The 12,500-nt window shown below is 42.8% G+C and overlaps 1 protein-coding gene across 2 annotated transcripts in view; it reads left to right on the top strand.

Moving 5' to 3' along the window:
- LOC311062097 (zinc finger protein 385D-like) overlaps nt 1–12,500 on the top strand; it is a 70,658-nt gene that overhangs the window by 2,117 nt on the left and 56,041 nt on the right. For both annotated transcript variants that reach the window (XR_014602464.1, XM_084080897.1), the window contains exon 2: nt 4,079–4,197. Coding sequence is in view for 1 of the 2 variants with exons in the window: in XM_084080897.1 (XP_083937023.1) it covers nt 4,079–4,197 (119 nt within the window). In the remaining variant the exon portion in view is untranslated. The remainder of the gene's footprint in view (nt 1–4,078; nt 4,198–12,500) is intronic.

Here is a 12,500-nt window from a genome sequence, read left to right as displayed (position 1 = left end):
TCCTGTATCCCACTGGACAAGCGGGGGGGGGGGGGGGGGGGGGGGTCAGACTAGTCTTGGAGGTCAGAGGACATTCATGGAACTTATAGCTCTACGGATTGCTTTAACTGCCAGACGAACTCTGTGTGTGTGTGTGTGTGTGTGTGTGTGTGTGTGTGTGTGTGTGTGTGTGTGTGTGTGTGTGTGTGTGTGTGTGTGTGTGTGTGTGTGTGTGTGTGTGTGTGTGTGTGTGTGTGTGTGTGTGTGTGTGTGTGTGTGTGTGTGTGTGTGTGTGTGTGTGTGTGTGTGTGTGTGTGCGCGCGCACGTGCGTGTGTGCGCGCGCGCACGTGCGTGTTAGTGTGTGCGCGCGCGCACGTGCGTGTTAGTGTGTCTGACTGTCTGGAGAATAGCTGAAATGGCAGCTTTGGTATACCATAATCTACACGCTCACAATGCATTGTGTGAGCTTGTAGATCTGCTATTTTCAAATGGCCGAAATGCGTATAGGGCTGAAGTGGTTTGTGTGTTTTGCAATAATAATCAAAATCTGCAAAGTAACTAGTAACTAAAGGTTTTTTTTTTTTTTTCACTCAAGTATGGTACTTGAGTACATGTACTTAGTTACTTTACACCACTGGCTATGCAGTGAGTGTCATCATCATGGTTCAGAAGAGCATGGTAGCTGTTGTGTCTGAGTTCAGGGAGTCAGACACACTCGCTGGGCACACAGTTTAAAGTAATAGTATACAGTCGTTTAACCCATTAAGACCGGGAACGCATCTGTGTGCCATTTTTAGATTTCTTTGGCTATTTTTGCTTGTAGATCTGCATATCTGCCCGCGCTATGAGCTTGTATATCTGCTCTATTTTTGTTTAATAGCCCAAAGAAATCTTTAAAATGACACAGATGCGTTCCCAGTCTTAATGGGTTAAAGTTAATCAAGCGTAATGATGGAGCGGATGGGGCGTGTGCAAGTGCGCGTGCGTGTGAGTTTGATTATTGTGATTACAGATGAGATGAAGCGGGCTGGGCTCTCTGGCTCTCTGGTCTCGACTCAAACCCTAATCAGGCGCAGCGAGGAAAAAAAGAAAACGTGACGGCAGAAAGAAAGGAACCAAAGCCCTCTCTCAGTAATCAGGAACTCTGCCACTTAGCAACGGCAACAATCACAACTTACTAATGGCATCATTAGACCACAATTCACCCCATCGTGTGTGTGTGTGTGTGTGTGTGTGTGTGTGTGTGTGTGTGTGTGTGTGTGTGTGTGTGTGTGTGTGTGTGTGTGTGTGTGTGTGTGTGTGTGTGTGTGCGTGTGCGTGTGCGTGTGTGTGTGTGTGCGTGCGCGTGCGCGCAGGCATGGCATGCACCTACTACCCTGTTAGCTGTAGTTTGCATCCAGGCTCATTTGAATAGTGATTTATTTCTCTCTAAATGAAGAGAGCATTACATTACGTGTTCCTTAACAGACCCAGCTAACCACCTCACAACAACACGTCTCATGACTTCCTAATAAAGTGAAATGCTCTTTAACATTCATTACAACTCCAGCACTGCCAGGGTTGATGGCTTTGCTGTTACAACCCAGTGGTTAATGTTTGATATAAACCCAGAGAAAGCTGTTGATTAGGAGGAACTGCGGGTGTTGAAACAAACACCATGGAGTAGTATAGGCTTATTTAAAGGCATCAACATCACTTTCACACTATTAGAAGTTTCTTCTAACGCTTGCCGTAATGCTGGGACTTAATGAGGTTTCCTGGAGAAAGCCAACTCGTTTGCAATATTGGCATTTTAGTCAGGAAAATGAGCTTAACTTTGGTCACATTAGGCTGAGAAACCAACGCAAAGCCTCTAATCCCCATTTGGATGGACAGGAGAGCTCTCTCACATCATTAAATGTGCTTTTTTTTATTCCTCAACGGGAGCTGTGGCTGAAAGCAACATTAAACAAACATTCCTGATACCTAGCCCAGTGCTGACAGCACTAAGGCCATATAGTGGAAAACACGTCCTCAGGACTTTTTTTGTGTTATCCTTTCAGCCTAAACCATGGGGTCTTCAACGTGTTCAGGCCAAGGACCCCCTAGCTGAGAGAGAGATGAAGCAGGGACCCCCTACTCTATATTGTATAAAATTGTGTTTCAGATTAAACTTTCATGGAACTTATAGCTCTACGGATTGCTTTAACTGCCAGACGAACTCTGTGTGTGCGTGTGCGTGTGTGTGTGTGTGTGTGTGTGTCCATGAAACTTTTTTAACTTAGTCTGCTCTTTTCCCCCTCTACACCTATAGCCTCTTTGCCAAAAATAGCCGATCTACAAGCTCTCAACGCCTCGCAGCGCGAGGCGTTGAGAGCTTGTAGATCTGCTATTTTCGGCTAATGTTCCCCTCAGAAAAGGAATTCTAGGGTTCAAGTGGTTAATGTAAAAAAAACAAAATCCTATCACACAAAGAATTGGCGGACCCCCTATAGTAGCTCTGAGGACCCCCTAGGGGTCTCGGACCCCCTGTTGAAGACCCCTGGCCTAAATGTCTGTCTGTACCTCGTGCTGTTTACGTTTCTGACTAATTAATCAATCAATCAATCAATCAATGTACTGTACTGTATAGAGCAGTGGTGGACAAAGTACTCCAAGTATTTTGTTTAAATAAAAGTATCAATACATGTAAAAGTCCGGAATTCAAAATGAACTTGAGTAAAAGCACATTATTCGGTATCAAAATGTACTTAAGTACCAAAACTAGAAAGTACTAATTATGCAGAATGTCCCATTTACAAGCTCACAATGTGTCGCATATGTGAGCTATTTTGTGAGATATTTTGTGAGCTATTTTCAAATGGCCAAAAGTAACTAGTATCTAAAGTTTTCAAATAATTGTAGTGGAGTAAAAGTACAATATTTGCCTTTCAGATGTAGTGGAGTAGAAGTAAAAGTACTGAAAACTGGAAATACTCTAGAAAAGTAAAAAAAAAAAAACCCTAAAAATTGTACTTAAGTATACAGTACTACTTAAGTGAATGTACTTTCCACCGCTGGTTACAGTACAGTGCACTGAATGCAGTAACAAGGAAGCGTCTATGAAGTTATACACTTTTTTACATCCCTGCTGCAGTGCCGCAATATAATTGCTCCACATTCAAGAGGAATTCTTAAAAGTAAAAAAAAACTATAGGATCCATGGAGGACAGATCTAAGGTATATATATGGGCATATTTACAGCATGTGGACACATCTATTATTGTAGCTCAGACAACGATCTATCTTGATAAAGATCAGGTTAACGCCCACAGAACACCAGGTCCAACAGGAGACCAGCTACAATTGAGTGGAAAATTCCAGATTAAAAAAAAAAACTGTTATTTTCTATCACATAATTATAGCAATTTGTCTTAGTGGCTTCCAAACAACATACAAAAAATAGAATTAAAACACAAACAATTTCATAAATAAGTACAGGTGTGCAAAGCTGCATTAAAAAAAGTTGTGACATATAATTTGGCCTTGTTTGAAAAAAAAGAAAATGCATGTTTGCAGTGCAACACCTGCTCTTGTGTATTTATGGATTTCTTTGTGTTATGTCATTTTTTAAAAGGAAATTTTGTTCAGCAGCACCATATCCATTCAATCCAGTAATCTCTGTAATTTTAGATGTCTTTGGCTATTCAACAATAGAAGATATACAAGCTCATAGCACGGCACAGAGTGCCACGCTATGAGCTTGTAGATCTGCTATTTAAAAATAATCGTGTCCAATGAATATATATATTTTTTAAAGGGAACATTTGTAAAATATTTTGTTCCAGGGACCTCCAGAGGCAAAGATTTGAGTTAAAAATTAGGTTTAAAAAATATATATATATTCAAAGATTTGCACAAATGTTCAAGATTTTTCAAAAACAGCAGATCTACAAGCTCATAGCGCGGCACTCGGTGCCGCGCTATGAGCTTGTATATCTGCTATTTCTTAATGGTTTAACCTTCATCCACCTGTGGTACAGTACAGTACCTCACGTCAACAGGATTGCTACTGTTTTCATTCACCCATACCTTTTTCAAATCATCCCCCACCCTACCCCTCCTATCTCCGTATCCTAGGTAACGTTTGTCAGACCGGTCTGCCGTCATTGGCCCGTCCGGGGATGATGGGCGGGCCCCAGCCTTCTCCGGAGCCGAAGCCCCGCCTCCCCTTCCAACTGCTCCCCGCGTTCAGCGAAGTGAGTATATCTATGGCAACCCCCCCCCCCCCTCTTCTGTCGTATATCAGCTATACGTGTTTTACTTCCTGTTATGTCCAGAAATCGTTTTCCTTTCACTGCTCTAGGTTTATTCTGTCGCCGACAGGAGGCATGTTAGTTTGACGTTATAGCACTGTAGTCGCAGTGGTGAAAAGTAACCAAGTGCATTTACCTAAGTACTGTACTTACATTTGGAGGTATTTGTACTTTACTTGAGTATTTCCAATTTCCAATACTTTTACTCCACTACATCTCAGAGGCAAATATTGTACTTTTACTCCTCTACAATTATTTGAAAACTTTAGTTACTAGATACTTTGTAGATTTTGATTATTATTACAAAACATACATTAACCACTTCAGCCCTATATACAATTCGGTCATTTGAAAATAGCCGATCTACAAGCTCATTGCGACGCATTGTGAGCTTGTAGATCTGCTGTTTTTAGGAATGAGACAAAAATGAAAAAATATCCATGAATTCAAGTCTCCATGGGGTGAGTAATCGATAGGAAAAAAAAAGTCATTTTGGGGGTGAACTATCCCTTTAAAGACTTTGGATTAGTTCCGCAATGCAGGTTGTTGTTTTATTTGGTCTTTTTGTTTGTTTGTTTGTGTTTTTACTCTCTTTAATTGTTTCCACCCAAGTTTTGGCAACAAAAGTTGTGAGATTGTCATCAGTCTGGAGGTGAGCGAAGCGTTTAGAGAGTTGTGAGTCTAATTTAACAGTGAGATTTAACGGTGTATATGTGTATTGTGTGAAATGCCTTTTCTTAGCAGCAGCATCGTTTCCCCCTATAAGTGTGATGATGCCAAGTCTGCTTAGCTGGCTGTGGCGGTGTGTGAGGTTCCAGGCAGGGATGGTGAAACATGTGAGAACACCCTGCCGTGTTAATTGGCTCTCAGAGTTTTAAAAATGGATCCAGGTGTTAATGTAAACTCAGAGAGAGCGGTTAACCCATTCAATACCGGGAACGCTGGATCTGTGTCATTTTAAGATTCCTCTGGCTATTCAAAAACAGCAGATCTAGATCTTCTAGATCTGCTATTTTTTTTTTTAATCTTGAACATTTGTGCAAATCTTTGAATATGTTTTTTTAAAGTGAACATTTGTAACTCAAATCTTTGCTTCTGGGGGGTCCCTGGAACAAAGCATTTTGAGATGGGGGGGGGGTCCGCGGGCAAATACATATCTAAAAATGTTTTCTAAATCCTAACAGTATGTTATATATCAGTGGTGCTCCAACTTTTCCATGTCAAGGACCCGCAAAATGATATGTATTTGACCACGGATCCCCCATCTCCAAATATGTTGTTCCAGGGACCCCACAGAGGCACAGATCAGAGTTAAAATGTTCGCATTAAAACACATATATATATATACTAGAGTTTCGGGGGGCTACGCCCCCCTCAACCCCAGCCGCGCACGGGGCCCAGCGTGGCCGCGTGTATATTGGGGTACTCAAATTGCTGGAGTAAAACTGTGGAAAAGTTAAAAAAAAAAAAAAAAAAAATTGAAAAAAATATATTTTTGATGTTTGAGGGGGACCCCCGCGGACCCCCTGCTGGTCGATGGACCCCCTGTGGAGTGTTGGGACGCGCGGGGACCCCCCTGGAACATGGCGGACCCCTTCGGTGTTTTTTTTTTCTTTCATGAAGGTGGTTGCTTGTTTCTGGCGCTTGTTTTTAGAGAACCTGGCATGCCAACCTGAACTTGGCAAGCCGACTGACATCAGTGACGTGTCCTTGGTATTTGTACTTCCGGGTTGCATAATGATGACATCACTGTCGAGTCCTTTGGTGTCATGAAGCTAGAACGGTTTGTTTACCACATTAGCCTGGGCAACGTGCAGTGCTGTGGCCGTCGCTGTTTGTTTGTGTGTTTGGGATGAACATGGCACGTGAAGGACGGACATATTGTGATCGAGACATGAGTGAAGTGAAGAAGGGGGGGGGGGGGTTGAAGCAAAGGAGCTGCGTGTGTGGTGTTGTGGAGGAGATGGGCAGAGTGCAATGGCGGCCGCTCGTGTTGTTTCGGCGAAACCCGTCGGCGTTCGGTGTCGGTGGTGTGCACGGTAAACGGTACGAAAGTGATTCACCTTCCGTTTTGTCCGACATTTGGTGAGTAGAATTAATTATGTTGCGCGGTGGAAAAGGTGTAGTGAGCAATGAGATGTCCCCTACGCGACGCGTAAATTCAGCGCGGCCGCCGTGGCGAGTCAGTTGGCGACATGTGGTCTGGCGGTGCGTTGTTTATTCGATAACAGAGCTGTGGGGTGTCCTCACCGAGGGTGCGGAAGTCGGTCGCCATTTATATAGTTATATATATATATATATATATATATTCATTTCAAAGATTTGCAATTCTGGGACACGTTGTGAGATTGTAGATGAGGCTATATTCTGGCATCCGGGGTGACTCTGGCCTGGGGGGTCTGGTGGAGCTGAAAGCCACTTAGGACCCCCTCTCTGTCTGAGACCCTCTATTATACACTGATAGGTTGACTTTTGGGGGGGGGGGTTCTACACACGTGTCTCTGCTTTCTGTCCTGGTTTTGTACGCTGGCGTGCACGGTTCTACCTGTGGGACCTTTTTAGATGAGAGGATGAGAGAGAGTCAACGAGAGAGAGCGAGAGAGTGAGTCATGTGATGGGGAGAAGAGAGGGTGTGTGTGTGTGTGTGTCAGTGGCACAGCCAGAGCGCTAGGCTGGGCCTGAGCAGGAGCGGGTGGGCACGCATGCACGTGTGTGCAAGGTTATGTTATTTAATTCTTATTTTTGCCTGATTTTACCAATTTGTTTTTAATCCAAAAATGTATTATGTATATATATATTTTCTTTTTGCAAACTCGATTGGGTGGGCCAGCTCTCTATGTGGGTGGACCACGGCCCACCCAGGACCACCCATGGCTGCGCCCCTGGTGTGTGTGTGTATGTGTGTGTGTGTGTGTGTGTGTGTGTGTTTAGGGGCGTGAGTGTGGTTGGGTGCGTGCGTGTATGTGTGTGTGTGTGTGTGTGTGTGTGTGTGTGTGGGGGGGGGGGGGGGGGGGGGGGGGGTGCGTGCGAGTGTGTGTGCACCTTTTGATTTTTGTGTGTTCTCTGATCTGATGTCACAGAGTTGTAAGTGAGCGCACACTTGTATATTTGTGAGTTGTGTGTTTGTGTGTGTGTTGGCTGTGCATTCCTTCATGTGTGTATGGTCTCTGCCAGACACGCCACAGATTTGTTTCTGCAAGCGGCGTGCATGTGTCTGTGTGCGTGCATGTGTCTGTGTGCGTGCATGCGCATGTTGTGCGTGCGCGCGTGCGTGTGTGTGACCACGCTGTCACCTGATGAAGAATGAAACACACTTGACTGCCGGTTGTCACTTCTCTCCCGTTCCGTTTCGTTCATTTCATCCTGCTTTCATTTCCTCTCCTCCTCCTCCTCTATCACTCTCCTCCTCCTCCTCCTCCTCCTCTCTTCCACTTTCATGCATTTCTCCGTCTGTTGCTTTGTGTTTCATGTTGGTGAGCAGATGTCTGTGTGTCCTGTGTGTGGACACAGGAGGATTGTCCCCGTTGGTTTCAAGTTGCATGTGTACCTGATCATTATCTGTCCCCACCATTATCTGTGGAAACACTCTAAATGCTTTTCATAACATTCACAAACCAACAAAGTGTTTCTGCTTTTCACTGCAATTTAAATAATCAAGGTTCTATTTGCTAGAGGGAATAGAGAGCTAGAGAGGGGAGGGGGGGGGGGGGGTCCATGCGTCTGTTTTTGGTCATTTCTTTTCTGGCCGGTGGGGATATGTTTTATCTTTTTGGGGTAAATGTAGACTTTCTGATACGTTAGGTTTTAGTGTTTGATTTTAATGTTTGATCACAATTTAGCACTTTCATATTCGATTCAATTCAAACCGGTGAGAATTTCAATCGATTTAATAAAAAATATATCGCGATGCAAACAGCAGGGAAAGAAAAGAAGAAAATACAGGATCTTTGTAAGAGAATTCATAAAAAAAAGAGTTTTCAGTCATTTGATACTGCATTGAAGTGTGGTGGCTAGACTCTCTCTCTCGCTCTCTCGCTCTCTCGCTCTCTCTCTCTCTCTCTCTCTCTCTCTCTTGCTCACTCACTCTCCCCAATTATTTGGGTGCCCACTTGCAATACCCTCGCGGCCCACCAGTGGGCCTCGGCCCACAGGTTGAGAATCACTGCTTTTAGATGTTACTCTTCTTCAGTGGCGTGCACAGACATTTTGAGGGGCAGGTGCTCAAGTAAATTATACTTTTTTTTTGTTTACTTGGTCTGCTCTTTTTCCCCTCTACACCTATACCTCTTTGCCAAAAATAGCCGATCTACAAGCCCACAACGCCTCGCGCTGCGAGGCGTTGTGGGCTTGTAGATCGGCTATTTTTGGCTAAAGTTCTCCTCAGAAAAGGGATGCTAGGTTTCGAGTGGTTATGGTAAAAAGAAAAATCATATCACACAAAGATTTGGCGGACCCCCTGTAGTAACTCTGAGGACCCCCTAGGGGTCCCGGCGGACCCCCTGTTGAAGACCCCTGCTGTAAACTGAAAAAAGGGCACTTCTGGTCAAGAGGGCAAAGGGCAGGGGCTCTAGAACCACCTAGAGTCTATCTGTGCACGTCCCTGCTCTTCTTCTGAGGAGGAGGAGGAGAAGTTTCTCAGACGTAGCATTGTGGCGATGGCTGCCTTACCGTGTGGAGTAAAGTTAATGAGAACACCTGTGAGGTTGGCGTGACATTGCATCATCAGGTGTCACGATGTGGGCGGGGATTATAGGAAAAAAAGAGATATTGTGGGCCGAGATGAATCATCACCATAAGAACACTTCTTCCTTCATAATGTGACTCATATATGGGTGGAAGACGGGATGTCTTCAGTGCCAGACAACCATCACAAGCACAATAACACTGAGGAATGGCAGCGCACAAGAATTGACTAATTACCCGCCGACTCTGAGCTCTTATGCTGTAAGGACGGCACACACACGTGTTCATGTTTGTACAAGTGTGTGCTATTAATAAATCAAGAGCGCAAACTTAGCGGTCGGGTGTTTTTGCCCTTTTTTTGTGGGATGATGCGATCGTTTGGAAGACTTATATAAGCTGACAGCATCACGACCACATTTAGCTTCATTTATATTCAGATGTAATGGGATAAAACAACTGTTTGATTTGACACGGTTTAAACCGTGTAAGTAAAGTAATGGAACACAGTGAAATCTAGGGATGTCTGTTTTTAGTTGAATAATCGATTCATCAGTAAAAAATGTTCAGACTTTTTTTTGTCGGTTAGTCCTCTTTATGCTTTTGTCCATGCTGAATCAAATTATTTATTGAAAAATTAAGAGCACATCTCTTGTAAACTTTAGACATATGCTTAACCCTTCAATTCTGCCAGCAGTCAATAGCCATTGTGAAATCATGTTCAGTTCTCAACCTCACCAGCCTCAAAAGTCTGCTCTCTGCATGATTGTAACACAGGATGTACAATATTACAGATTTGTCGATGAAATCAACTAAATCAATTAGTCGACAAATTCCTATGATAATCAGTGGTGTAAAGTAACTAAGTCCACTATAATCATTTGAAAACTGTAGTCACTAGTTACTTTGTAGATTTTGATTATTATTACAAAACATACATTAACCACTTCAGCCCTTTACATTTCGACCAATTTGAAAATAGCCGATCTACAAGCTCACGATCTACAGCTCACAATGCATCGCTTCGCGATGCATTGTGAGCTTGTAGATCGGCTATTTTCAAATTGGTCAAATTGGTCTATTTTCAAATTGATTTGTATACATTTTATACATTTGAAAAGTTGTGAAATGGGACATTCTGCATGAGTACTTTCTACTTTTGGTACTTTAAGTACATTTTGATACCAATACTTTTGTACTTTTACTCAAGTAAATTTTGAATTCTTGAGTTTTTACTCCTACATTGCAGTATTGATACTTTTACTTCAGTAGCAAATGTGAATACTTTTTCCACCACTGATGATAATTAGCCAAGTAAGAATAGCAAAATTATTGTAAAAGAAATATGCATCTCTCACTTTCAGTTAGATTTATACTCAAACTGCATTCCCACAGCGGGCTTGTAGCAGTACTACACGCCATTTTCTTGTTTTGAGGCATTTTATGCTTTCATATTTCATATTTCAGATCAGGTCAGTGTAGAAAGAGGAGCATATGGTCTGTGCACTAAGTGGTTGAGTCACCAGGCACCCACAGTTATTCTCAATGAAAAGCAGTGCCATGGAGCTACACAACCTGACACCCGGCGCTTTGTCGCTGTGTGAGAGAGAGATGGCCCCAAGTGTTGATTTTGACAGCACATTTTGATTCAGTTTTAGTCATATTTTAGTCATCTGAAATGTTTTAGTTTTTGTCTAGTTTTAGTCGACTAACCAGTAGAACTTAAAGACAAGTCATTTTATAAAGCTAAAAGGTGAAAACCTTCAAAAGAAGGGACCGCACACTCCTCAGGACTGATTTTGCTTTTTTATTGTTTGCACAACGCGTTTCGCTTCCGCAGGTGCTACAAGTCATTTTATGTTTGGTTGCGCTCAGGTGTTGTGCTCTGAAAATAGCAGATCTACAAGCTCACGCCGCGACGCGTTGTGAGCTTGTAGATCGGCTATGTTCAGCATGTAACCAAGTGTAAAATCAGCCATTACGACGCCATCAAGGCACCGCCATGGATGGAGCTTACAAGCTGACACCCGGCACTTTGTCGCTGTGCGAGAGAGAGCTGTCCTCAAGTTGTTTTCAAAGCTCCAATGAAGAGCTGAAGCATCAATCAATCACATATTTTTGTTTTGTTCCCCCCCCCCCCCCCCCCCCCCAAGAAAAAGTCATTCTTGCCGTTCTTGCAGTTCAGTCAGATAACTGAGGAATAGATTGAGAACATTAATAGTTTGAGAACATTTTATTTATAAAATATGAATACAAAGTGTGAATATTATATTTGGTCTTGCCGTTCAGGCTCTGCTATGATACATGACTCCCTGCTCAGCACATTAGAAGACAGATATTTAAGAGCAGGAGATATATACATCTATAACAACTCCCCCCCCAGAATCCTTAGGGAAAGCAGAGCCTACTGGTGGTGCTGGGGTGGTAGTGGTGGGAGCCAACACAGTGCACACAACCAGTGGTGGAAAGTAACTAAGTACATTAACTGAAATATTGTACTTAAGTACAATTTTGAGGTATTTTTTTACTTTACTGGAGTATTTCCCATTTTCAATACATTTACTTCTACTCCACTACATTTCAGAGGCAAATATTGTACTTTTACTCCACTACAATTATTTGAAAACTTTAGTTACTAGTTACTTAGCAGATATAAATCATTATATTTATAAAACAAACATTAACCACTTCAGCCCTATTTTATACCTAGGCTATTTGAAAATTGCCGATCTACAAGCTCACAACGCGTCGCGAGCTTGTAGATCTGCTATTTTCACAATGTTTTTGTACTTTTACTTTTGGTACTTTAAGTATATTTTCATGCCAATGCTTTTGCACTTTTACTCAAGTGACATTTTGAACACATGCCTTTCACTTGTAAACAGAGTATTTCTACATCGCAGTAATGATACTTTTACTCTCAGTGGCACTGACGTCAAGAGGAAGTACAATGAATGAGGTGAACATGAAAAAAAAAACTGCTAATTTGGTCAGCTGCTTGACACGTCACACATACAGTATGTACAGTAAATCGTATGGCACAATCAATGTAAAGCGCTTCGGATAGAAGCGCTATATAAATGCACCATTTACCATTTACCATTTAAATCACTCACTATGGAGCTGTGCATGTGTGTGTAAACCTCTGGAGTGTACAGTACCTGTCCAGACTAGCTCGCAGGGCTACGCATCGTTTGTCTTTTGCTATGTAATCCCGTCCCTTTTATTCACACACTGTGGCTTGAGCAACACTTCAACGGTTCAACTCTGCAGCAGCGCAGCTGGGCCATGCTTTGGCGGGTTTTGTAGCTTTTTGTAACTGTTGAGAGTGAACATAATGTAACCATTACAAAGTGTTCACTCTCAGACTTACACATGAACACTTGAGGACGTGGCTGAAGTATCAATGAGCCCTGTGCCAATAGCAGTGTGTGTTGTTCAGTAATGTAACAACTATTGGGTATGTGTAATGTTCAGCAGTGGTGGAAAGTAACTAAGTACATGTACTTACTTAAGTACTGTACTTAACCCATTGAGACCTGAAGCCGATTCTACATGTCTCCTAA

This window comes from Gymnoscopelus microlampas, assembly GCF_963454915.1.
Source record: "Gymnoscopelus microlampas genome assembly, chromosome: 15".
Classification (NCBI taxonomy): domain Eukaryota; kingdom Metazoa; phylum Chordata; class Actinopteri; order Myctophiformes; family Myctophidae; genus Gymnoscopelus; species Gymnoscopelus microlampas.
The sequence above is the reverse complement of the archived record's forward strand: the minus strand, read 5'-3'. Positions and strand labels throughout refer to the sequence as shown.